Source organism: Alosa alosa, chromosome 2 (genome assembly GCF_017589495.1).
Source record: "Alosa alosa isolate M-15738 ecotype Scorff River chromosome 2, AALO_Geno_1.1, whole genome shotgun sequence".
In the NCBI taxonomy this organism is placed as follows: Eukaryota; Metazoa; Chordata; class Actinopteri; order Clupeiformes; family Clupeidae; genus Alosa; species Alosa alosa.
In genome coordinates this window covers 7,428,517-7,456,142 of record NC_063190.1, presented here as the reverse complement: position 1 = coordinate 7,456,142, position 27,626 = coordinate 7,428,517, and the positions used below count along the sequence as shown (strand labels likewise).

General features: G+C 41.6%; 2 protein-coding genes across 5 annotated transcripts; one reads left to right on the top strand and one right to left on the bottom strand.

Moving 5' to 3' along the window:
• Nucleotides 1-90: 90 nt before the first annotated feature.
• ube2g1a (ubiquitin-conjugating enzyme E2G 1a (UBC7 homolog, yeast)) lies at nucleotides 91-10,033 on the bottom strand. The gene is made up of 6 exons (XM_048234795.1): nucleotides 9,853-10,033; nucleotides 5,320-5,422; nucleotides 5,089-5,186; nucleotides 4,651-4,829; nucleotides 2,229-2,355; nucleotides 91-1,569 (listed from the first exon to the last, which is right to left on the bottom strand). The coding sequence occupies exons 1-5, from the start codon at nucleotides 9,896-9,898 to the stop codon at nucleotides 2,269-2,271; spliced, it is 513 nt and encodes a 170-aa protein (XP_048090752.1). The 5' UTR covers nucleotides 9,899-10,033; the 3' UTR covers nucleotides 91-1,569; nucleotides 2,229-2,268.
• spns3 (spinster homolog 3 (Drosophila)) lies at nucleotides 8,043-24,340 on the top strand. Of its 4 annotated transcripts, XM_048234756.1 has the most exons (14): nucleotides 8,043-9,194; nucleotides 10,658-10,745; nucleotides 15,260-15,497; nucleotides 15,657-15,722; nucleotides 16,364-16,500; nucleotides 17,012-17,163; nucleotides 17,830-17,896; nucleotides 18,252-18,394; nucleotides 18,508-18,660; nucleotides 19,014-19,203; nucleotides 19,376-19,441; nucleotides 19,540-19,638; nucleotides 19,925-20,096; nucleotides 23,574-24,340. In XM_048234756.1, the coding sequence occupies exons 2-14, from the start codon at nucleotides 10,716-10,718 to the stop codon at nucleotides 23,627-23,629; spliced, it is 1,569 nt and encodes a 522-aa protein (XP_048090713.1). In that variant the 5' UTR covers nucleotides 8,043-9,194; nucleotides 10,658-10,715; the 3' UTR covers nucleotides 23,630-24,340. The 4 variants fall into 4 exon arrangements, with proteins under 4 accessions (XP_048090713.1, XP_048090722.1, XP_048090732.1 ...); XM_048234765.1 differs by lacking the exons at nucleotides 8,043-9,194; nucleotides 10,658-10,745 and adding an exon at nucleotides 13,681-13,857; XM_048234775.1 differs by lacking the exons at nucleotides 8,043-9,194; nucleotides 10,658-10,745 and adding an exon at nucleotides 13,681-13,861.
• Nucleotides 24,341-27,626: the final 3,286 nt, after the last annotated feature.

Below are 27,626 nucleotides of genomic sequence, written 5' to 3'. Positions count from 1 at the left end.
CTGATGAAGTACTATTGGGTCACTGCACAGCAGTGACTAAAGTAAGCCTTCTTTGCTACACATGTCCAGGAGCCACAAAAAACACAAACATGCTGGAAAATTTTTATTTTAGAAGAACTCACTAGAGAAGGTGACCGTTCATAACATGAAAAATATACATCAGTATTTTTGTCTTTGTACATTAGGCAACATAAACTGCAGTAGTCCACCAGAGCCAGAATAAAATAAATTGAGAACACAAAGGTTGGAGGGTGGGGTGGGTCAGAGAAAGGGGTACAGGGTAAATTAAACACACTCATCCAGACAATATTTTTGTCTTTTTTTTCTTCTTTTTTTTAAAATAAAAATCACATGAACTCCTGCCAGAAAACCCTACTATTGAAGCATGCTGCATAAATGCTACCAAATCACCACACAAAATGAAAAAGCTCTGCAAAGTACAGGTATAGGCAAGGGATTATTGCTACACCAATGCATTAACAACATTTCAATAATCATAATGCTGGTACAAAGGGTTATAAAACAAAATGAAAAAAAAAAAAAAAAAAAAAAAAAAAAAACACCGCACACACACACTCTTCACACACACTCTTCACACATACACACACTCGGGGTGTATAGCAAATTTGCTGACATATTACACCCTTTTAACGTCTGTTCAATGCAGGTGTGTAACAGCCAGGCAATTCCTTAGGAGGCACTTTTAAAAAGAAAACCAAATGAAACCAATAGAGCTCAAACATGCATGAATTACCACTGATGTGCACTGCAGCTCCCCAGAGGCACCCCAAACAACTGGACCCGGTTTGGGTGCGGCCTTGAGGTCTTTCAAACCGAACCAACTCCACTAACTGATGACTGACAGGAGCTTTCGGGCCATTTGCTGTTTTTTTTGTGTGTTTGTTTTAACCTGAAGTGTTAATTGAGAATGTGTCCAAGATAACAAGGCATGCTATAGGTATCGATGGACTTCTCTTTACTAATCACACAAAATGACCATTTAAGTGGCTTTGCATCTTAGCATTTGTGAATGAGTGAGCTTACACAATAGTGGGAATCTACTCATAAAAAAGTAAAATAGTCTTACCCTTCTCAATTTTTACCATGTTGGCTTTCATTGCACCTGTGACAGAGCTAATGCACACTACTAAATGACTAAAAGTCTTTGTCGATAGGAGGGATGTGAATACTCTCAAGAATTTACAGGATTCAAAACCTAACTAAATATTATTTGGTGCTAAGTGTTTTACTGGATGGAGAGGTTCAGTCTTACCTTATATCATCCATTTTTTTAAGTCTGTGCTATGTACAGGTCTTTACAATTGCTTCCTGAAAGGCTGTATCACTTCCAACGATTAGAGAGAGTGAGTGATGCTTTGTTGTTTTATTTTTCTTTGCTTTTATTATATTGGCACTTGCTTGGCCTCTGCCAGCATGTGTGATGGTCATGTGTTCTACTGCAGTCTATTTTTTTGCCCTGTCTGTCTCTGCAGAAGCTCAGTCAAGACAAATCCATCAGGGTGGTAGAATGCAGGTAAAACAGTGCCATGTTGTTCCTTAGCTGGAGACCTGACAACAAGACCAGAGAAATTATGTCAACACCAATCTAAAAATGCACATAATTCTCCTTTGTCATCTGGACGTGGGTTTTGTTGGAAGTGACATTCTGATCGGAGAGCAGATCAAGTAAGGGATAACTGTCTTTGAGGTGACCCAATATACGGAATTAATGGACGATGTGAAGGCAAAGAACTCCCTGATGCAAACTGGAGTGGAGTTTCCTTGGCCAATTCTACTCATTCTGTATATCAGGACACCTTAGGGGCCGTTATCCTGCTCCTCCCCCTGGTTGCCACTCATGTATAGAGGCAACAGTCATGCCTTTATAGCACAGAAAGGAAACATGCGGTTCAGTTTAAAAACACTAAAAACTGAACTGACAGAAGTAATAGTGGGTGGTAAGCTTAGTTACAATTCTATTATTACAAAGCTTGCCTGCAGTTATTTTACTTTTTTACCAGATCTACTTTACAGGTGTCCTAATATACAGGATAAATAACTGTCAACCAATCAGAAAATAGCATTTCTTGTTTCCGGGATAACTGGATATATGTCATGGGACATAAGGCATTCAAGGCATTCAACAGCATTTTAACTAGTCCAGAGTTTAGGACAGTCACAAGACACAGAACTGTAAAACAGTACAGGTAAAAGTACAGTTTACTTACCCTGAAAAAAATTGTGAAGCTACAAACTGCTGGATTACCATCAGTCAAAGGCAGTCTCTTGGCTCCTCCTTACACAGCGTGCAACTTTCTTTTTAAATTCTCCATGCCTGTCTTCCCTCCATTCTTTCTGTAATGTTAAGAAACACACAGGACTGATTACAGGGTACCTCCACAGCATCGCCCAGTCCTGTCCATGCAAACAAAGATATTTCTGAATATGATCATGCTACTTCCACTGGATAGACTGCATTTACAATCTTTGCAGGGTCATTATTTATTGCCTGGTGAACTTGGCAAACTCAACTCAACACAACGCAATGCATACACACAGGGTGGCACAAGTGGCTATCTGCAAGTGCAAGTGGCTAAAACTCCAAAAACCTTTAACCGAAACCTCTTGACACTTCATTCATCACACCAGAAATTAAAGTAACAGTTTAACCAACATGGAAACGGTAGGTTTTGTGATTACAGGCAAACTGATATATGATTACAATGGCAGAGGCAGTGCTGAAAATAAAGATAATAAGTCAGCAAAGTTCCCGGGTGAACAGAAGAGAATTCCTGTGGATCCACCACCATGATACAAAGAATGTGTTGTTCGATCAAGCAGTTCCTAAGCAAGCTAATGTTTATGAAGGCAATGTTACAAGTGGCCTAAATATTCTCAAACGAATGCATTATATTTATATATGCCATTACCCTGAGTTGCACACATTTTGCTATTTGGGATCTGCACCCTAGCCTGGCCCCACCGACCTGTACTTCCGCCCATCTTCCTCCCACTGAGCTGACGTTTGCTTCCAAATCAAAACTGGTAGTGGAATTACACCTTGATTGGAATGAAAGGGGTTGTGTTTTTCTTTCTTATTCCAATTGCTTGCTGTAGGCAAACTATTTGTGCTTTCTTGGCCCCTTTAATAAGCCCTTACAAAACAAAGTTTTTTACAGTGCTTTTGTGAATACCAAATTGGTTGGAGACCTGGGGCCCGTTGCACAAAAGCAGAATTAAGACATCCGGGATAAGTTACTGAGCTGCGCTCAATGAATCCAAAACAAGAGCGTGCAGGCTTAATTGGTTGCACAAAGACCAAGCCAGGATGAGCAGACACGGATTCATCAAGCCAGGTGAAACCTATCCTGGATAAGTGCGTGCTCACGGCTCCCTCAAATAGACCCCGCCACCGATCACAGATTCACCATGGCAACTAGTAGCGGCTTCATTGCTTCTTCTACGGTGTAAAGTAGGTAGCGATAGCCTTTTCACAACAGCAACACCTCTGTTTAGGAGAATATTGCAAGTGGTCCCGTGACGTCACATTGTCGCATGACCGGTCGGGAATGGCGATATGTAAAAGTTAATTAATGATCACAAACGTTTAAATAATGACAGTGGGTCTAGTTATATGTGATAATGTGTAGTGGACAGTGGAATAACTATTGGTTTCCGTTTGCGGTGACTGCTGACTGAGATAAAAGATGAGATTAAATAGATCCTGGAACTTAACCTGGTCTGGAGCAGGCTAGCTCCACAGAATAAATCGCCATGGTGACTTATACCATAACACATCCTGCTGCCCCCTATCCCGCTTTTGTGCAACCGGATCATGGATAAATTGAGCCAGGATAACCAAGATATCTCGGCTTAATCCCTTATCCTAGTTTTGTGCAATGGGCCCCAGGTGATATTCAGCACAGCTACCACGCCTGTAGAGAGTGGCCGTGACATGCATACTTCAGGGTATAGGAGCTCTGACGGAGACTTCATCTGGACCCATAAATCTCTCACGTCATCCACAAAGTTTTATTTCCATTCAAGATCTGAAAATTCAAAGATGGCTCAAGTTGGACCACCAACAAAAAGCTCAGCCTCTTATTCTTGCCTTCTCCTCCCCATAACGCCCAGTAAGAGCCATGCGTTATCACGTTGCTTGATCAAAAGTACAAAGTGAACGGAATACTAGCGGTGTGATATGAAAGACATAAATCAGAAGCACAAAACCTGTTGCCATTGACAGCGGCAGTTATATGTTTGCAGCGGTAATTACATGAATTTATTTTACCGTAGAATGTTGGGAAATCCCATTCAAGTCAATAGAGCTTTCTATTACCATTGTGAAGAGCTGTATAATAAACTAAAATAATGGCTTCAAACTCATTTTGAGTGCATGCCAATTTATAATAGGCAAAATGGTATCTCATGACCACTACACACCTTGAATGTCTGGTATTGCACTATCGGTGTAGGAGCATGACCCTTTTTCCACCTATACCCTTCTGCAGCATTTCCAACCAATGGACTGGACAGAAAAATTCTGCTTAAGATATGCCCGGTACAGGGTTGAGGCCAAGGAATATTTATTCATTTTTTACTATGTTGCCTGCTATGTTTTTTTTTAACAGAGAGTCTGTAAAGACTTACAGCAGCATCCACATTAGCGGGGGAGTCTCCGTTGGGGTCTGCTAACATAGAGATGACACTGATCATGATGGTCTCCACCGTATGGATGGGGAGCCAGCGCTCTTCTGGCTTCTCATAGCCGTACTTATCCTCCCCAGGCTCGTGCAAAATAGAAATACAAACATCACCGTTCTTGTCAACTGGAAACAAGATTGTGAGCACAAAATTAGAGAAGGGGAGCATTAAGGGCAGGCAAAGTTGACAGTAAAATATAAACATGGAACAAACAAATAAAAGATACTTGGATAATTCAGGATTAACATAAAAATCTCATAAAAAAACAATCTCCTAAGTAAGAACTCAATATTTTTTTTAGCTATTTGAAGGAATGGACTACAACAAAACAAACGTCCATGGTAGGTAATCCAGGGAGGAAAGGGTACTTGAACAAGCTCTTACCATTTGGGTGCCATATTTCTGTGATGAATTTCATTTTGGGAGGCCTGAGCGGGTAGTCTTTGGGAAATGTGAGGTGTGCTTTAAACACTCCCCCTTCGCTGAATGCATCAACAACACCACATGTTAACTAGTGCCAGTGCTTAACAAAAATAATAACAAATTGAACATCTAACCTCAAATGGCAAAATCAATACAGTCTATGGCAATTTATTATAAATGGGTCATACTTACTACAGTGTGTCTGGAGGTCCAATTATTAGAACTTCCCATCTGTAAAGGTCATTATCATCTATCAAACCTGCGGAGAATCCTTCCACTGGGTTCTTATTTAGTTCTATAAGGAGAAACAAAATACAATATAATCTGTATTAGTGTACTTTTTTGTTTTTTTTTAAATGTGAGGCTTGTATACTTTCTGTGTGCTTGTTAAATGAACTGAGAGGTCAACACGGAACTGAGTCAACATCACCACTGATGTAAGAAGTTTTGGTCTAAAACTAGTGAGCTTTAGCCTGGGAACCAGACAAATCTGTTAGCTCATTTCATTTGGCATATATATCTGGCCTCTCTCCCATTCCAACAGATTTCCACTCAGCTGAAAATGGCCAGGCCAATTGCAATCATTTGTCTGTTGTGGGGCAGGCTTTATACAATGACAGACAGAGGAGTCAAGTTGAGGCACTTTAGTAAGCAACCAATGGCTGTCGCTGGTCACATCAGAATTATGATATGGAAGTTTATTTTCTTTCAAAGGCTAGGCTACACCTTCTTTACAGTTATTGAGGTGAACAGACACTGGTATCTCTCTATGTCTGTATACATTCATAATACAACCATTTTGTGGTTGCCAGTTGTAACACAATAATGGACCACTTTTGATATGTTTTGTCCCAAAACAATTAGACCCAAAAGGATGGGGAAATTCGGCTCAGATTATATAAATTAAAACACATGTTTTTTCTTAACTCAAGTTCTTACACATCTCATGTTATTGTGTTACAACTGAAATATATTAATGGCTGTTCATGTTCACAAAGTGCAGCCGCAGTGCCCTAACTGGTTGGAAAAAAAGAGACACCTGATTGGCTGACATTTTGACACAAATGTTACAGAGGACCTTGTCTGTGTGTGTGTGTGAAACAATAGTTTTGCACAGTTAATAGCCTTTTGAACACAGCAGTGTTTCCCCTACAGTGTATTTAACAGCGGCGCAGCGCCGCCGCTGGATTTTCAGCGCCGCTGCAACATAATATCACGAGATTCACTTAACACACTGTAAAAGCACAACGGCCAACGTCATCTCGAAATTGTTTTCTGAAAGTCTTGAGTAAGTTAAGTGCATCAAATCCGCACTTAGCCTCTCATTATTCAGGACATATATGCGGCATGATGTGTCAGGTGATTACAAGCCCAAAGACAAGTCTGCAGCCCATATGGCTAGCCTACGTTCTGAACACGGTTACATTGTTTAGCTATCCGACTGATGGGGTCTTGCTCCGCCACAGTGTAGCCTATGGTGTCATCGTTCACTTGTAGGTTACACAATAAATAGCCTACTTATAGGCCTGGTGACAATAAAAAATGATATTAGTTATATTTCATCACTGGCTGTGTATGCCGTGAATTCGCTTTGTAGCCTATGCCATATGTTAAGCTTGAGCAATTCCTCTGATCCAAAGCCTGCTTTGACACATTGACACTAATGTGAAACATGCATCCTCCTCTCCTAGCCTACATCAAATAAAAGAAACCAATTCATGATTACCGAAATGAATTTAACATGGGGGGGAAAAAGTTTGTTGCGATTTAGCCTACTGTTGTGATCGCGGTTCTTTCTGCTGATTGGATTTACGTCCGGTGTCGCTCAACTCTGAGAACTCTTGCTCCGGTTGACAATTTTATCCAGAGAGCTGATTTCCCAAAGATGAGCCTCCATCAACATTCAACGACAAATTATTAAAACGTAAATAATGCAATAGAGTAAACCAATGTGCTACAAGGTGTATGGTCTTACCAAGCAATTGTAGCCTAGACTTGTAACGTTAGCGTGGGGCTACATGTAATGTTTGCATGGGAAAGCTAGGGCGAACACAGTCTAGGCCTGTTTAAACTTTCTGATAGTTAAAGGAAATATGAGCATATGTTGGCATATAATGATAGCCTAAATTCTGTCCACTTAGCTATAATAGGCTATCACAAACAGACCTTTTCTACGCTTGCGCATTAGACATAGGAACCTACATTCTCTTATCAGAAAGACGTGTTCTCATAACTTCAGCGTTCTCTTGACGGTGAGACGAACGGTCGCACTTCAATCAAGTAGCCTAGGTCCTTTTCGAGTTAATTGTGAGTGAGTTGTATGGTAACTGTGGGAGTGATGTAGAAGAAAAGTGAGAATTTACTTTTATATATGGGGTTTGTTGTTTTGGGACTGAGAAATAGACTACAAGGAGAGCATCTGGCTACGTGCATGCGTGTCAGCATTAATGGCCCCCCAACAATTCAATTCAATAATTACCAAAGAGCCTTAGAGATGTTCTTTGAAAAGCCCAGAAAAATTAAGTGCTCGCAGATTGGGTGTGGCCCTTTGCCATTAAGACAAATTTAAATAAATTGTAAATAATCTTTTTCTGGGTTGTGCCATTTCATTTTTCTTCTATCATTTTTAACCAATAATGTAAAAGAAAGCTGAAAATGTCCACAAAAGAAACACAAAGGTATGATAAAAAAAAACCGCTGCTGGAAAAAATTCTAGGGGAAACACTGCACAGACAGCTTGGAATCCATGTGAAAACAGGTCTCTTTCCACAGACAACCAAGATTTCTCAAATGATCATTGGCAAAAACGATTTGAGACAATCATGTAAATAGTCAAGATAGTAAAAAAAAAAAAAAAAAAAAAATTGTCAAGACAGATTAATGACCAATTTCATTATTAATGCAATCTAATCTTAATCCACTAAATAAAACAATTAATTTGCCCTGTGTTTGTGCAAGATCTCCTTTCTGGGTCCATTTGGCAAATAGTGGCGGCTCCACACCGTTTCAAATTGGGGGGCCAAGCTGTAGGCCAGTTGTTGGAGGATCCACAGGGGGTGCGCTGTGTGAGCCGTTTGCTCCCCTGAATCCGCGCACCCCCAAGAACTGCCTATGGCTCAGCTTTCAAGCAGTGATTGTCTTGAAGCATGACATGACTGCATCTAATCTATACTGACAGATCTGAAGAGAGAACTGAATATCAAAACCCAAACTCAGGTTTAGTGCAAAGCATTTTGTCAGGCATATTTGAGCTGCTACATAAGCAACCACACAATTCTATTGTGTCCTACTGAGTCGTCTATGCGTGGCCTATGCCCAAAATATGTCATTTTTGAGCAGAGAGCTTGACGGGGTTGCTGAATCATATGGCCATATTAGTCTACTCGAACTCTAGAATCAAAAACTTCTGTAGTTTACAACATAGAAAATGTAGACTTGCGTAGAGCTAAATATATCTGCACTGGCTTCCACATGATTTAGGTGGGGCTTTAAAACTTACAAACATAATCAAAATCAAAACAAACAGACTGAGGTGAATTGCTTAGTGCTCCTGGTATCTCAAGCAACATACCTGGCTAACGTTATTTGGCTGGTAAATGCCAATGTACAGACTAAGCCAAATGTCAGTACTGCAGTACACTTTGATGTAGCTAGCCAACTTACCAAACCGAGTTTTGCTTTTGCTGTCTACAACGCAGTAACGTTAACGTCACAGCAAATAAACCAAGTGAAATACTCCTGGTCAACAAGCAATGTTAGGATACAACTACCTAATGTCACAGTAATTATCTGACATCATTAACTAGCAGGTGACAAGTCATAACTGGGTAGCAGTTATGGTTAACAGTTTTTAGGTCAACGGAATAGCCAGTTTTCAAGCAATGTTAGCCAACACCGACAGCTTATGGCTAGCGAATGCCGACGTTAGCTAGGCTTCACAAGCTAGTTTGAAGAATTCGTTAGCTAGCAAAATATCATGCCATTTGAATTGTCACACAACAGCTTGGTGAGACGATTATCATTTCCCATATGAAGGAAAGGAAACGGTGCCCAATGGTTTCAGCTAGGTACTGCCACCATCAGGAATAGCTCCATAACGTTACATGTATTTTAACATTTTTATGTAACGTTAATTAAAATGACTTCGCCTAACGTTAAGTGTTCTGGCTTGGCGTTAGCTACTAACGTTAACGTTAAACTTCAGCGACAACCCTACTTAATGTTACACAGAGCAGCTGCCGGCTAAGTTAGCAGAGACAAACTTCGGTGGTAGAAGATAAAACACCAAACAAAGTAGCGTTAACGTTAAAGATTGATGATTCAATGAACTCAACGTAACGAGCTATTTGTTAGATATACTTAGATATGCAACATATAAATGTACACCAATCGGAATTAACGTTTCCACCTATGTTAACGTCAATGATGTATAAATTGTTGATTCTCCCTGCATTGCATTGTTTACAAGCAAAACAAAGAGGCATGTAGAAATGGGCCAACGATTTGGATTAACGTTAGCTAGCCAGGACAATCTGCTATGAGTCTTACAATTTAACTGGCTAACAACTTATAATGCTAACCCTTTGCTAAGAGACATATACAAAGTTAGCTGGCTAACTTATTATCGTTAGCAAGCTAACAGTCGTTTGTAGGCTAGTCTTTTACTAGCTAGCTAACTAAAATTAGCTAGAATTGCTATCTGGTTAAGAGCCATAGAAGAATTACCTGCCAACTGTCTCCTGAGTAACAGCGCCGATTGGGTTTCCGTCATTGTTTTACACACTACAAATGAGAAAATAAGGTTGGCTTTAAGACGAAAATAGTAAAGTTTAATTTTAAACGCCAATGCCTGTCTGTCTTTTCTAGTCCGTTTTGCTCAACATTCTGTTCGACTATGAGCATGCGCTTAAAAACCAACGACACCACGAGAACAGGCTGCTCGAGAGCACCTAGTAGCGTTTCAAAGGTGCAATTGCTGAACCTTAGGTCTGTAAAACAGGTGGATTCAATTTAACTTCCTAGTCAAATAAAATCACAATAACTAAGATGATGATCAGGGCATCAGTATAGCTACAGATCGGTGTTACTGGTAGGCCTATTTTAAAAGTTCATTACATTGTAGACACATGCCTGATGACAGGTAGGCCTAGAGTAGCCTAGGCTAACTATATCTGATGGTGTCTTATGGCAGGCCTACATGTTCATCAATCATTTGTGAATCGTCATGCTGTTTAAAACATTTTAAATGGTTTCATGTAATGGTGTTCTAGGCCTACAATTACATTGAAGAGTGAGCTGGTAGGAGGGATTGTCTGATAGCCTAAATCAAAATGTCATCTAGCAGTCTGTGGTGTGGATCAGGAATGTGGTGGGAGCAGTCATCCCAGTCCAGCCAGCCCAATGCAATTTATACCTACATGCTGATCCCAACTTGCATGCAACTGGAGAAAACCTAATTTATTACCAGCAGCAACAAATAACATGTTCAATGCAAAGTATCCCAACTCATGATTGTCCATCCATTTGTCAGGTTGTGCATGTTGCATAAGCTCCAGCAAAGGATAAAATGAGAATGTTCATCAATCTAAATGTGGAATATGACTGACAAGCATCTTAAGGTATTTACATTTTGTTACTCATACTTCAGAAATATAATATCGACACATAAAGGAACATATGGCTATGATTTTCCTTAACCCCTCAATTGATCTTATTTTGTTTGTGAAGACCTGACCATTTTATTCACTCTGTTTTGTATGTCACATTGCACAGTATAACTCAGTTCAAAGCACAGCTTGTAATCTTAGTTTGTCACAGTGAATCCACACCGGATCCTTGTTGCTGCAGTAAAACAAGATAATCTCAGTCAAGATGAATGTTAGTCATCTTATTATTCAGACATTCAGATGCCACACAGAAATCTTGTGTATGTGCCCCAGAGTAGAATATTACAGGTCTGGGAGCAGCTCCAGTGACATGCAGGGTGAGGTGGCAGACCTCCCACTGGAGATTTGGGTCACATGTTTTACAAGCTTAAATTTCAGAGTACTTTGTTAAACCAAAATTACACATGAATCTCTTGATAGCTTGATGCAGAAAGCATGATGCAAAGCATATTATGTAGGGGTTTCACTTTTTCCTATAGTCCTCCTCCTAAACTAGAAAAGTTCTCAGAGTCATTTTCCATTTACAAAGTAATTGATAATGTTATAAATGTTGTAATGTGAAGTCCTAATGTACTTAAAGGAGTACTCAAGGACACCTCTGTGCCAGGGTGCCATGCTGATGTTTTAGCAATTTTATTTACAAAAGAAATAAAGAGGAGTGTGGAACAGCTATCCAAAAATATCCCAAAAGTGATATTTGTGGAATATGTCACAATTCAATATTTTCATTACAGTTGGCATTGTGGATGCAATGTCAATGCAGTGTTCATTTTCTGCAGTATATGGGGGGAAATTAAGGGTGATTTGAAAGGGTAAATTCAGCTTTTCTCCTTAATCGACCTTAATCTATGCACATTTCTTAAACTGCTTAATTATAGAAGGTTTTTAAGGTCAAAGGTAAGGCGGGGTGAAATTAAGGGGTTTTGTTTCATATAGTGATACGGATGGATTAATATGTAATGTTTTGCATGTGATGCCTGGAATATTCCACTGTCTTCAGAGTTTATAATCCTAAATACAGGCTAACTTTTATTGTGCAATTAGGATAAGTCATTGATTATAATTCATTACACTTTTTGCTGAACAACTTCTCACATTCTGGGGTGTCAAGAAATTATTTTTTTGTTCATGAAAACCTTTGGCTCTATAAATGGGAGATGAAAGGGCTTCATCAATCAAAAAATTGTTTCAAGAGCATGGAGAGGGGTGTAATTTGATTGGCTGTTGACAACCATCAGCAAACAAACAACAACCTTTTGCCAGAAAGGTCTAAATTTATCATGAAGCTAATCAGAAAATAGCTTGATGCAGAAAGCATGATGCAAAGCACATTATGTAGGGGTTTCACTTTTTCATATAGTCCTATAAACTTGTAGAAGAAAAGTTCTCAAAGAGTTATTTTCCATTTACAAAGTAATTGATAATGATATAAATGTTGTAATGTAAAGTTATAATGTGCTTAAAGGAGTATTTAAAGGAACCATATGTAAGATTGTGGCCAAAACTGGTACTGCAATCACTTTCAAATTACTGTAGAGCGGTGTATCCCCTCCCCCTCCCTCCTGACTCGAGGTTGCCAACCCAGATGCCGAAACACTACTGACTTTGTGATTAGTAGATAGGTAGAGGGTGGCACATCAGGCCAAAACACAACGTGACATGACAAAACACAACATCAACATCAGTTGAGGGCTGCAACTTCACTTTTTAAATGACAATATCCTGGCCAGACTACTGTTGTCAGTGATATAAGTATTTGAAATGAACATGATTTCTTAATGTCTAGTGACATATCAGGGCCATTTTATGATTAGTTGAAATACATTTCTTACATACGGTTCCTTTAAGAACACAGTGAGTCTCCTTGTGCCAATGCTGTCCAGTAGATGGGGGTGGAGTATCTCTGCTGTAAAGATGGTTAGATCTTCTTGATGTTATGGAATTATTGGTCTGCTTTGTTGTATACTTGCATCTTTACTATTTCAAGCTTCCACATCCTATCTGCATCATTCTTTTGAAACGATTTTAAAGATTTACAGTAGTAATGAAAAATCAAGTTAATGGCATCATTCCAACTGATGAATGGTGGTGTCCCTATACCCCACTTTAGCGCTGTAAGGATGAAGTTGAGAAGCTTTTGATGCTCACAATATCACTTCATCAACACAGGAAATAGCACTCTCAATCACAATCACACACTCATCTTCCAAGGTCCACACCAGCATATGGCTGGCTCGAAATCAAACCGGCTCTTGACCATGTGTCACCATGAAGCACAAACAGAAACCCTGTCTCCATTAGATTTTTTTTAAATTAATGGATGTTGAATTCTGCCAGATGTCTCAACCATAGAGAGACTTTTCAAGAAGTTGACATTCTATGTATTCACTCTGCAATTCATGAACTTCACCTTCATGTCTTTCACCGAGATAGAACTATCGGTATACACCTTGTAAACGAGGGCCTCAATATGTGTATATGTATAACACATATCTATAGTAATAACAAAAGATTCCCATTTAAAGTTATATACCCTCACAGTAAATAAAAAAGCACTTTAGTTAAACCTATATCTTTTCTAAGATGTTCTCTTGCATTTCCCCTAAATTGAAGAGGAACAGATGTGTTGTAGACAGACTACCAGACTTCTTGTTCAGTAACAGCGTTGCACACTCAAATTAAGTAAGACCTAACTTGTCTTGAGAGTCAAGGGCTGTTGCACAGTCCCACATCACCACCTCAGTGCTGTGCAGTGAGTGTTAAAACCGGAGAAAGGGCTGCTGGCTTGTGGTCAACAATACGTCACAATGTGGAACTGTGTTCAAGCGTGTGACTTGCTAGGGGAGGGGACAGGGTTTTAACTTGATAACAGCAGTTATAAGTCACCGAAATTCTAGGTTTTGCTCTTCCTGTTCTAAATCAGTGACACAGCCCTTGCTACTAAATTCTAAAGAAGCTACAGAAGCTACTGAGAAAATAAAAACACAGATGAAAAAGGAATGAAAGAACTCACAAAAGAATAACATGGAATGAACAGATCAAGATTTCCTGGCATCATTCATCTGTAGGTATAGTTATCTTGTTCCATTATAGCCTGAGATGTTTGAGCATGCCTGATTTTCTGATTTTTTAAAAATTATTTTTGGCTGGAAACGTCTGTAATGCCTGTAACTCTTTCCCCTCTAAATTCACACTAGTCGAACGGATATGGATATTTCAGGGACAGAGCAAGTTCTTTTGCAGGTCTGAATTGAAGCAATTGTTCAACATTGTTCGTTGTTGTGGAGAGCCATGGCGTCCATAATGAGTTCAATTGTTATGGAGACACAGTTCTGCAAAAGCAGCCTCTCAGCAAACACATATAGGCCAGAGGCATTTTATGTATTAAATAACTTAATGTGACATATATTTTACTTATCACTGACACAAATGATTGGATACATGCAGATTTTGTATGGTTAGCGAAATGAGCACTATCCAGAACATGAGTTCTTGTTCTTATCATGTAATTACATAATGCAATTTATATCTCTTTTGAAAACAGTCTTTGATGTCCATTGGGGAGACTATTCTCATGAATAGGTCTCACGTGAGATTGTCATTGTCCTCTTTGTCCAGTCCGTCACACAATAAGATTAAAAAATCTTCGGCTATTTGGATTGCACAGCCCATGTCGAGTTTATGTGAAGTGCCTTAGCAAATGAGATTAACTCATTTGAAGCTTCTCTGTAAAAATAGTTAAGTGGATAGTGGATAACAGGTTTCCAGAGTCTTTAACTGAGTTAAAGACATGATATAAATACATTAACCACAACCATAACCACACAAAGGTCTAAAATCTCTAAAAGAATGAATCGTATTTTTCTCTTCAGACTTTCTCTCCTTAGTCACATATTGTACATAGAGGACTGGGTTAAGACTGGGTTGTGATGTCACAACTGGTCACAAGTTGTCCCAGAGGAGTCGAGTTGGTGAAAGTCTTTAGCCAAAAGGCCAATTGTCTCTGTTAGTGGGGCAATTGTATGCATTATACCAGAGCTAAGAGGACAGTGACAATCAAAAACACACTCTCTCTCTCTGTGCACACGCGCACACACACACACACACACACACACACACACACACACACACACACACACACACACACATTATATCGCACAGTAAGTACACCCTATGAACAATGGATTCTTTCAATTACCATTTTGTGGCACATAGTAGAAAAACTATCAATTATATTTTCAGGCTAAAACAATTTGACAACATGAGACTATGGGACACTTCTATGGCTGCTAATGAGAGGTTCTTCTCCTGCTTTCAGTAAAAACATCAAAGAGTAGCTGCACAAACATTTCACAAAAGCAATCAAAAAGCAAATGGAGTCCATTGAGTCATTTAGTTTCAAACCACGTATACTAGAACTATAACTGAGCTATGCGTTCTGACTTCCTCTTCCTGTGTGCTACCAGCGCTGCACAAAGTGGTCTGCCATGGAGACTGGCCCCCCTGCAGGGACCAGTTCCCGTGACGAGAAAACTCACCTCCGTTCCAACTCAAAAGGGACTCCCCACTATGGAACCATTGCCAATGGCCAAGTGGACAACTCACCGGAGACCACACAAATCTCACCAAGACGAGCCTACATAGCCGTGGCTGTACTGTGCTATGTCAATCTACTGAACTATATGGACCGGTACACAATCGCAGGTGAAGAAGTGACACTCAACAGTTTATTTATTTGACTTTGCCATCTTCACAATTAGGGGGTATATCTCTCCCATGAAATATGTATGCATTTGATGGTGGAAGTCAACAAGCTCATGTGCTTAGTCCACCTGCCATGTACTTGTCTTGTTGTCTTTCAAGGTGTACTTCAGAGTATCCAGACCTACTTTGGTATAAACGACAGCACATCTGGCCTGCTGCAAACAGGTAATGAACCATTTTGTCTTAAGAAATCACGGTTGTGTAGGTTGCATCAACAATTACTCAGAACAGGAACTTCAGGTCATGCAACGTACCACCAACTCAAAATGCCGATCATCTGTCGTCATAACATTCCTCCCACCATTCACCCAAATCATGCTTCTCTGTGGGGTTTGTTTTTCACTGGTTATAGTAGACTCCTAGTACAGGAGATGAAGGAACGTGTGAATCATGCCACTATAACAAGGAAATACCAGCTCAACACACTGCTATCCAGTGGCAAAGATGAAAGAAATTAAGTTGTAGGAGCAGTGTTTTCCTTGCGTAGGAGAAAGACCCTATCATGTTCAAGGTTTATCAGATGTGGGCTCTATAGATTAATAACAGTGGTGCAGTCCACACATTTGAGTGAATTTAGTGTGTGAATGGGAATGCATGCTAGACATAATCCAGAATGACCTTAGTACATCCAGTGACAATTAATGATCAGAGATCATTTAATGCTCTCATGAATAATGAATAATATACAGTAACGGTAAATAAGATTGTATACACATACTGGGCATCAAGAAAACATCTTAGCTCACACATGGCTCCATTGGCAATGTGCCTTAAAGTTCTCTTATAAAATATTAATGTGTTTACAGTTTTTATCTGCAGTTTTATGCTACTGGCTCCAGTCTTTGGCTACCTCGGGGATCGCTACAACAGGAAGCTCATCATGGTTGCTGGTCTTGCTGTGTGGATTGGGACCACACTTGGCAGCTCTTTCGTCACCAAATCGGTACTAACGAAACTTGAGTGACGTCAGGGCAAAAAAAGCAAGATGCATAATGCAATTTCCTAATTTTATTGCCCATGATTCACATAATGTGCAGTAACACTGACATGAATTATTTTAGATAAAGTCTGGCAAGTGTTTTCATTTACAGATGACACAGTTGTGCATAAACAGCCACAATTACTCAAAAACCAGTTATTTGCAAACTTTTTTTTAACAATATCAAACAAGTAACACACATTCCCATGACATGTAGAATTGCTAACAAATGGAAAAGCTGAGTGAGAACCACTGACTTCACAGAGACTCTGCAAAGATTTTAGACATTGTTCTCTTTCACCAGATCTCCCAACATTGCATTTACAGCATGCAATGTGGCAGATAAAATCATGCTAACACAAGCTGTACAGTCCCAGAAATACCTGCATGTTGCAGCATTACAAGCCTCAGTCTGGGAATAGGACCCTGAATGTGAACCCAGTGTGCCTGATTGCGTTTGTGTTTATCTGGGCAGTATTTCTGGGTGCTGGTGCTGATGAGGGCTTTTGTGGGGACAGGAGAGGCCAGCTACTGCACCGTCGCCCCCACCATCATCGGGGATCTCTTCAGCGACTCTAAGAGGACCCTGATGATCTCCTTCTTCTACATCTTCATTCCTGTCGGAAGGTCTGGGGGCTTTGCAGCTTTAACCCTTAAGTACCATCACACCAGTGGGAAATGTTGGAAATAACGTTCTAAGGAATATCCAGGTCCATTGAATTGAACATGGAATTTTAGAAACTTTCATTGTTGGGGAACAAAATATTCTGTTAGAATGTTCAAAACTCCCCTGCTTAAGGGTTAATGTGTTAAAGTCTATACATGTATTATAGTTACATTGGGAGTTAATTATAGACCCTTTCAACTACTTAAACAAACAAGTGTGTTCCTAATTCATTTCTGGTGGCCCAGAAAAACAACATTGAGCTAAAAAAAAAACGATGATCGACATTTTGTTGAGCACTACACTAAAGTTTGATTCATTTTCATTTCAAAGGATCTGCGTTGGTGCACTGGTTTTGAGCGTTCCACCTCTCTAGGAACATATTGAAAGGTTTTGAGCGTTCCAACTCTCTAGGAACATATTGAAAGGTTTTCAGCGTTCCAACTCTCTAGGAACATATTGAAAGGGTCTATAAGGCTTTTTTTGCCATTACCTCATTGTGTTTGCAGTGTAGTCTATGCAGAGGACATTAAGTAGTCTGCATGATGCTACCTAGTACCAAATGCTAACTGAAGGGAGAGGATAGAAGTGGATCAACTTTCACCTTAATTCTTTGTTTTGGTTGTTAGTGGTCTTGGATACATTGTCGGATCCACAATTGCCAGTGCCACAGGAGATTGGAGTTGGGCGCTTAGGGTAAGACTGCATTATAATTACATAGACACATGACGTAGATGTTTACGCAAAGCAATTATTTCTGGCTTGTTTAGATGTTCTTCCTTTTTTGAAATGTTTTTAGCTCACCCTCATCATTTCTGTTTAGACTGAGTGCAAAGTGTAAGGTTCCTCTTCCGATCACAGATTCACATGCAACGTTTCCTGTATACACACAAACAGCCTCCATCTCCATTTCAAGCTAGTCACTCAGATGTCAGCAGCATGTCAATAAGAGTAGTCTAATCAGGTTATTCTGACTTTCACTTTCAGTGTGTTGACAGAGGGCTCTTTCGAGCCTCTCTTAAACCTCTCTGCTCTGGGCCTCTGTTTACAGCTTAATCCCATCCTTGGAGCGTTTGGACTGGTGCTGTTGCTCTTTCTGACCCCTAACCCGCCAAGGGGAGCCTCCGACTTGCAGGGAGGGGTGCAAATCGAGCGGACATCCTATCTGGAGGACATCAAGTACCTCTTGAGGAAGTTAGTGTGGTCATTAGTGTAGTAAAGCATTACACTTTTTATAGCGGTGAAAATGGAAACTAGGAGGACTGACTGATTTTCTTTGGGGGTGTTTCTCTCCCGTTGGTGCTCAGTCGGAGCTTTGTGTGGTCCTCGCTGGGCGTGACCGCCATGGCGTTTGTCACGGGGGCGTTGGCCTTCTGGACGCCCACGTTTCTGTCCCGAGCCCGGGTGACCATGGGCCTCAGACCTCCTTGCGAGAAGGAACCTTGTGACTCCTCTGACAGGTGACACCCAAGCCGAATGGATACATGTTGCATGTTATATGTCACAGGCTGTATGTGCTGCCATGTGTTACATGTTATATGTGTCATATGTGGTGCTGTACTCACATTCTTGGCTGTTGAAGATGGAATGATGTGTAGAAATGATTTCCCCCCTGGGGACATTAAAGACTATCTATCTATCTATCTATCTATCTATCTATCTATCTATCTATCTATCTATCTATCTATCTATCTATCTATCTATCTATCTATCTATCTATCTATCTTTGTATGTATAACTCTATCAGGTTATCGTGTTTTATCGCTTTGTTGTAATGCATACCCCCCCTTCACCCCCCATATCTTTCCTAAAGCTATATATTTGGGGCGATCACTGTGGTGACAGGAATCTTGGGTGTGTCCCTGGGCACCTGGATATCTGGCCGGCTTCGAGACAGAGTGCCCAATGCTGACCCACTGATCTGCGCGGTGGGCATGCTGGCTTCTGCTCCCTGTTTCTTTATAGCCATCATACTGGCATCGACAAGCATCCCTGCAACATATGTAAGCACCAGCGCCGATCTTTCCTCTTCTACAGAAATCGCTGACTGATCCTAATTGTACACTGTTGTTGCGGTTGTACAATTCTAATGTGGTTTGGTCTCGCCATACTGTTGCTGCTCTAACCCCATCATCTCCCTTTGGGGATAACTGAAGTCATCTATATCTGTTTTAGGTCTTCATTGGGATTGGAGAAACTCTTCTCTCACTAAACTGGGCCATTCTTGCTGACATCCTGCTGGTAACTGGTTTCCCTGGCTATCAAACGAAATCTAGTAAAACAGCGTCCAAGTGAAACCTTTACATGCATGACTTTACTTGAATTGCATTGTGTTTCAGTATGTTGTTGTGCCAACAAGGAGGGCTACAGCAGAGGCCTTGCAAATCATGGTGTGCCATCTTTTTGGTGATGCTGGGAGCCCTTATCTGCTGGGTGCGGTAAGTCCAAATATTACTGTTGGCTTTCACCAGCTGTCATGCCTGGCTGTCAGTAATGAAAAACAAAAGATACTTTGGAAATAGCCTACAGTGTGGAACATGGGCAGTGTGACAGACAATTGCTTCATGGGCACTTTTTTAAAGTGTGACTTTATACATATAACACTACACTATACTGTATATACACCATAAAACTATGTGGGCTATGTGTTGAAAAAATGACCGGTAGACCTACTCCACACTCTTTCAGTGACGCAGTGAGACATCTCTGTCTCTGTCTCTGCAGATCTCGGACGCTCTGAGTAAATACGACCCAGACTCTCTGACCTGGCGCTTCCGCAGTCTGGAGTACAGTGTTCTGATCTGCCCGTTCATAGGCGTGCTGGGAGGGCTCTTCTTCCTCATGACGGCCCTCTACATCAACGAGGACAGAAAGGCAGCGCAGCTACTGACCACAGGTGACCAAAACTACTTCACTGTTTATGTTTCGGTTTAGTCCACTCAGCTGTTCACTCTCTAGAGAGGATTTTCCGCTCATTGGATATGTGATTGCTTTCGTACAGTTAGCATAAGTGGTCTCTGTGGTATGACCTTTCTTGTGATCTCATGCTGCTGTTCCTTGTTTCTCTGTGTTTTGTTTTCTGTTTCTGTTCTGTCTTGTATCTCAACCACAAGAGCAAAGTAGTGACCTGTAATGGCCACTGACAACATGGGTGTGATTTACTGATGTGATAAATCTTGCCTGTATTACAGTTTTTGCCTATTGCTTACACACTTTTTGCAGAATTTAGCTCATTATGACAAATAAGACTTACTGTAGCACAATTGCAACAAAACCATACACATATGCACCATTTGAATGACTCTCAGATCAACAGCAACACACTGATGTGCTTTATATAAAACACTGCGGTCTTTGCGTTTCTTTTGTGTTGTCATTTTCTCAGACTCAGTCTTCTCTGAAACTCAAAAGTAGAATTTCTGCAGTAATCAGCTGACATTTTTTGCAACAAAAATTTGATATTATTTTATACAGAAATAAATTACAGAAATAAAGAAAAATAGAATCGCAGTTATCAATGCAATACTGTAAGAGAATGTACACTAAACAAACCAAAAATGAAGGTCCATTCAAAACGCAAGGGATGTCCTCTTGGGCTAGGCAAAGGGGAAAATATCGCCCTGTGTACCGAATCCACCCATCCCACCTCAATGTTTTGCAGAAGATTCATTTTTAGTGTGTAAACAATGGGCAAAAACTATAACTTTGGATAACAGTCAGTCAATGTTACAAGTGTTGTACAGACAGGTTCCCTGTGCTTGTTTTGAATATTACTCTGTGTGTAGCCTAAGTGTTGTTTGTGGTGGCTTGTGGAAAGCTGGAGAAGCTCCAGCTGGCTCATTCAGATATGTCCCATCCATGTGACTGTTTAAAAGTAATGAACATGGCGTTGTCATGGATACCATTTGGTATTGTCAGTCTCTTGCCCAGCCTGTCTGGAATTTACATCTAGGCAGCAGTGCTGCCTCCTCTTCCTGTGGCCCCATTGGAGACCATCCGAAGGAAACACACCCCACAGTGTGTGTGTGTGTGTGTGTGTGTGCGCGCGTGTATGTGTGAGTGTGTGTGTGTGTTTGTGTGTGTGTGCTGTGCGCGCGTGTATGTGTGAGTGTGTGTGTGTGTTTGTGTGTGTGCGCGCGTGTATGTGTGAGTGTGTGTGTGTGTTTGTGTGTGTGCGCGCGTGTATGTGTGAGTGTGTGTGTGTGTGGTTGTGTGTGCGTGCGTGTATGTGTGAGTGTGTGTGTGTGTGTGGTTGTGTGTGCGCGCGTGTATGTGTGAGTGTGTGTGTGTGTGGTTGTGTGTGCGTGCGTGTATGTGTGAGTGTGTGTGGTTGTGTGTGCGTGCGTGTATGTGTGAGTGTGTGTGTGTGTTTGTGTGTGTGCGCGCGTGTATGTGTGAGTGTGTGTGTGTGTGTGGTTGTGTGTGCGTGCGTGCATGTCTGTGTGTGTGTGACAGTGACAAACAGAGAGCCCTGTGTGTGTGAGGTGCATACTCTCCATCTCATGCATCAGGACGTCGGGAGTCAGGACAGCCGTGGCGCTTCCTCTGCATCTCCGCTTCAGACAATGAGGCTCTTTGTGGGGCTCCATCTTCCACGGCCATGCCAACTTCCTGTCAGATACCACAGGGCCAGCTCACGCTGGAGGGGATAAAGCTGCCCGCTCCGCGTTTCGAACGGTGCCTGCACGCACTCTTAACACCCTAATTAGGTTACAGGGAATCAGGGTGGGCGAGTCAGGAGCTGATGAGTAGAGATAGACAAATACCACCGTTTCAAAGCACACTGCTGCCGCCAACATCTTTCATCTGCCGTCAGAGCCAGGCGGTAACAGAAGCCACGAGTTTACTGAAACCAACAAATTTGCAGAGCCATTGATACATATCTGGGCGAACCGACAGATACAACATTAGCAGAACTGACCACAAGCACTTCCAGCTGAATGCACCAAGGCTAACCAGGAAGAACAAGCTACTGAAAAAAGTGCCACATATAACAACGACAAGTTCCTTCTTTCTGATAGAATCGTCTACTTTTCTCGTTATCAGAGCTCATGCTTACTCAAACTGACTAGCTTAAGACACTCTACATGAAGAAGAGCTGAGTGATATCTGCGTAGGTCATCTCTTGAAACGACTCCACGGGTGTCTCAACACAATGTTCTCATCTCAATTCTTAACTTACACTATAGTGGGGAAGGGTAATAAGGGCTAATACAGTTATTTTCTGCTTACACACTAAATCTTGTCACACAATTTTCTAAATATGTCTTCCAAACATCATAACCCCACACCAAATCTGCAAAACCATACACTAATTCTCAGTGTTTGACTCAGTTTTCAATGTACTAAAACACATTTTTGCAAAACACCACACACAATTTTCTACCTAACACACACAAATCTAACAGGAAGTAACTTAATTTCGTTTTTCAAACACAACCCATCAAAATGCCACACTAAATCACCAGTGCTTCACTCTCTCTCTGTGTAAACACTCATTACTTTACTGAACACCATCCAATCATTACCTTAGTATAGGCCTATGAATAGACATACTCTCTATATAGGTATAGACCCTTTCAATCTGCTCCTAGAGGATTTCCGGTTAAAATATTCAGAACCAATGCAGATACTTTGAAAGGAAAATTACAGTGATTGGACTTTAGCTTACAGTAATGTTCTCCAAAAAGTCGACTTTATGTAAAACTTTAGCTCAATACATTTTTCTGTGGCTCCAGAAATCCCTTAGGAACGCTTAGGATTGTTTGTTTCTGCAGTTGAAAGGGACACACACACACACACACACACACACACACACACACACACACTTTTCTTTGGAAAAAGCAAAGCAATTTGATAGTAGTCAGTAATTTCCGTCTTAGGCAAAATCAGTGTTTTCAAAACTCCATGTACATCTGGTGGTCATTGTATTTTGCTTTGCTTTTTTCTTGTTAGCTGTAAAATACTGAGAAAATCACTATTTTTGGTTTCAATATTGCTTACATTTTTACTGTGTATTTCAACTTCTCTTTGTAGATACCGTAACTTTCACTCTTGTATAGAAATACATACATAAAGCCTATGAAAGACAGAAGAGCTTTAGGTTTTGAGCAACAGTGTGTACATGATGTATCCAAAATGTGAGATTATGACAAAAGTGTTTATAATGTGAGGCGAATGTTTGCTTTAATGATGTGTTTATGACATTTTGAATGTTGTGTGTCATTTTGCTGGAGATTTGAGGCATTTTTTGTGTGGAGTTTTGAAAAATAGACACAGAGTTTTGAAAAACGTGTGTAAACAGTTGTAAAAAACTGTAAGGGATAGTGCCATGCTCTATTCTCACTGCTGTCTTCTCTCTTTGCTCCTTCAGGTGAACCTCCAGTTCAAGTTGTCCCACTGGCAGTGGAAGGCCAACCTGTAGCATGAGGAAGAGTGTGTGTGTTTGTGTGGGGGGGGGGGGGTCACTACTGAATGAATGGCGCAAAAGCTATGCAACAGTCTGTGACCCACTCTGGACACTTCCCTGGAGTGGGGGTGTGTGTGAGTATAGTGACACTTTCAAAGCTTTTAAGATACTAACAGTCTACGGTGAGCCCCATGTCCTGCTATAAATTCAAGGGCTGCTACATAAGGGTTGTGTCAAGGGCTGCTACATAAGGGTTGTGTCAAGTCAAGACATTGCTGTACATTCTGTTGTTATTTTTTTCCTAAACTGCTAATAAGGTTGACTGTCACAATAGGAATTTTGTTTTATACTGTACATAGTCCTGAACCTGTATCTACTGCCAAGTCATGACTTTTTAAAAAAATAAATAATAATTATAGTCTATTTAATAGGCCCACCATATGTCTCTAGCTGAGCTACACCCTACACAATGTCTTACCTGTTTAAAACATGCCCGATTCAGCTTACTGTAGCTGTTCCACACGCTCGGCACAGCTGGTCTTCGTTAATGAGAACGGCAGGGGGAGTAAACTTACCTGAGGATGCTGCGCAGTGTATAGTGCAGTCTGTCTCCAGCCACCATCTTGGACTCCAGCCATGAAAAATGTACAACTATTTTCTACGCCTATGCCTTTTTTGTTCTGCTTTTTATTCTGTTTTTTTACTCTTTTAATTAAAACTCAAAGCTTTTACAGTGGACTCAGCTGAGTTCTTTGTACTGTGGCCAACCAAGCACTTCTCAAAATAACCACATGGTGGCACTGTTGTATCATTGCTAAATCTGTGCTCGCCTAAACATCTTCATCCCCAGCTCTGGGCTTTTTGTACAGTAGCCATTCATCTTCAGCGGACATTCATTTATTTCTGCCATCACACCACATAACCACAGAGGCCCTAGCATCTGTGTACCCGTTTAGGAGGAGGTCCTCTGATGCTCGCCGGGGCTCTCTGTGGTTGGTGATGAGCGGAGGTCGTCCGGGCAGTTTGAGGGCCCCTGCTCTCGATTGATGGCATTTTAATGCCCCTCCGTGTCCCCGAGCCGCACCATAATTAAGAAGGCCAGTAGCAGCAATCTGACTCATTAGCACATCTGATAAAAGCAATTAACAGTCTGCTCTAATCGTCAGGGCTTTTAAATAATGCAGCACTTGGAAATCAGCAGTGTTACACCATTCTCAACAGGGTCCTCTCTCGATGAGGGAAGATGCTGACACAGAGGGGTTTCTATGACTACCACACACCTATGTTTACATGTCATAAGCTGACCCTGCTCCATGTCGAGTAAGTGTTTTGGTGTTCTGCTTAATTAAAACACTCATCATGGTCAATCTAATGAACCGCCCTGGGCGCACCCCATGCCCCCACCGCTGTCTGAACTGGGCTCTGATGAAGATTTTTTCTTCTGCTCCTGTGCTCATACCTGACTTTTGCAGCTTTAGATAGCTCTGCAAAATTGCTGTGAGAATGATCTTTGGGCCTGAATGGATACTTTTGAGTTGAATTGAATTAATGCATAAATGTGTTGAAATGCTCTCTCACTCGTACACACACACACAAATACAAATACACACTGACACACACACAAGACAAACTACTAAACACTGACGCATATTTACAATCCGACCCTCAAACAACGCCTCTGGTTCATTAATGGCATTGGACATGCATGCAACTCCTGCCTGTCCACATACTCCAAAGTGACAAGGAGCCGCCAGTCACCCAGTCCCCATGGCAGGCCTGTTTACTGTGGTGCCGTCCCCGGTCACGCCACACTTCCTCTGGGCTGTTGGTCCCTGTACCGCTGGGCCTGTCATGTGGAGGATCCGCCGGCTGGCCTTGCAGAGGATTGTCACATGAGTTTGGGCTTATGAGCTGCCAGGTTAAACACAACTCCACCAGTGTGAGCTTCTCAGGGCCGGCATGATGCAAGCACACTACTTTCGCTGTAATGACATTTCCCAGCAAAGCAGTGGCACATTCTGTGTCCAAGCTTAAACAATAAAAACACTGCGTTGCATGGTATGTGGTGATATTAAATATACATATACAGGAATTTATAAACATCTGTTCTTTAAACTGTACTCATGATCAGTTATGCATCAGACCTTTACCCGAACAACAGTTGTTCAGACCGTATCACCGGCAGGGGAGGAAAAATGTCAAGGTCAAATACCAATGTCATTGTCACCCATTTGATGTATTTGCTGGCCCGTGGGGGGAAACCTTCCTCCTCCAGCCCCTGCTGTGCAGGTCTTGCGTGTGTGTTATTTTAACACCATGTTTGGAGTTTCCCTCCGTGCTGCTCCCCTACCTTTGTTCTCCAGCCTCAGTGGTCGAGGAGCCACATACGTGCAACAGGAATGCATGCACACACACGTACACACACGTACACACACACACACACACACACACATACACACATGCACACACACGCACGCGTAAGAAAGCGTGTGGAAAACATTCCAGCGGGTGATGGCTTGACCTGTAATTAGTACACAATAGGTATTGTGTGTGGCGTGCCCTCCCGGTTTGCGCAGAGTTTATCTTTGCAGCTATGCGTTTCCCCTGTTTTTGCCCAGGGAGGGCAGGAAGCTGTCACAATGGCTAATAAATGTGCTGGGAGCAATCGATGAATAGAGGGAGACGCACGCAGAGCCAGAGGAGGGATGGAGGGAGAGAGAAAAACAGTGGGAGAGAGAGAGAGAGAGCTGTAGAGATAGACTAAGAGAGACTTCAGAACCTCTGAAGAGTTGACACTGTGACAACGGAGGGGGGTGGACGGAGGGTGGACGAACTGACACTGATGATTACCCCATAGAGGAGGACATTCCATACCGCTACACACATCCATGCCATGATGCTTCCACAGGAACAGGAGTCACTCAGGAGGGGCCATGGCCAAGAACATACCCCGTCCTGCCCTCAGCTCTCTCACCTTGACCACATTGTTCTGCGCTGGAAAGAATAACAGCCACCAGCAGCCACAACAACATTTGTGAACGCTGAACCATCTGAACCATACCTCGCATTCCTCAAGGAACCTTGTGAAATATTGTCAACATTGTCCCAAATCGTGACTGATTAGTCCTGCCCTTTTTCCTCAAATACACACACACACAGACAGACACTCACACACACACACACAGCGCATTGTGATTTCTGTGGATATGGTCAACTTTATCAACTCTATTTGTTTAGTTGTATGTGGGACATGTTGCCGCACTATTAGAAGTGCTTTGTTCAGAGGTGTGGCATTTAAATGAATGAGTAACTTGTTGTTTTCCACCAAAGTCTCAACCTCCTTGACCCGCTCTCTGTGTGTGTAAAAATATGCTCAGCACAGTCTCCTGATGGTATCCAGCACAAAGTGAATATTTTTATACTCTTTTCTATGTGTTCCTTCTCTTTTCTTGACATATGTCTTACTTTTTATCATCTTCAACTGGATTTGTCACCATCTTGCTGCAGGATATTTCAGTCTACATTACTGTGCATCATCATCATTGTTTATTCATGCACTTGTGTGGAACACTAGAATCCATCCTAGAATCCCATTGGTATCAGCATGATTAAAAATAACAATCAATGAACACATTAAAACGCATGTAAGGTAACGTGTGACTTTCAGTGGAGTTTCCAAATGCACGTGACACACCATGACACCCCCCTTGTACGATGTGCTCCAGGACTGTGTGGTGCTGCACTGCACTGCACTGCGCTGCGCTAGGCTACCATTTATAGTGGCTCATGGTATAGGATTGCGTCACAATGACTATGCAGTGTGCGCTGCGATGCACACTCATTCTCTGAGGAGATCCCATGCTGGATAAAGGGGCTAGGACTCGCCTGATAGGTGCCCAAGAGGGCAGGCTGATCCTCCTTATCACGGCCCACTCAGCGAGGGAGCGAGGGATAGAGAGTGACAGCTGGAGGGAGAGAGAGAGCGAGAGAGCACTCCCTCCGTTATCAGCCTCCAGC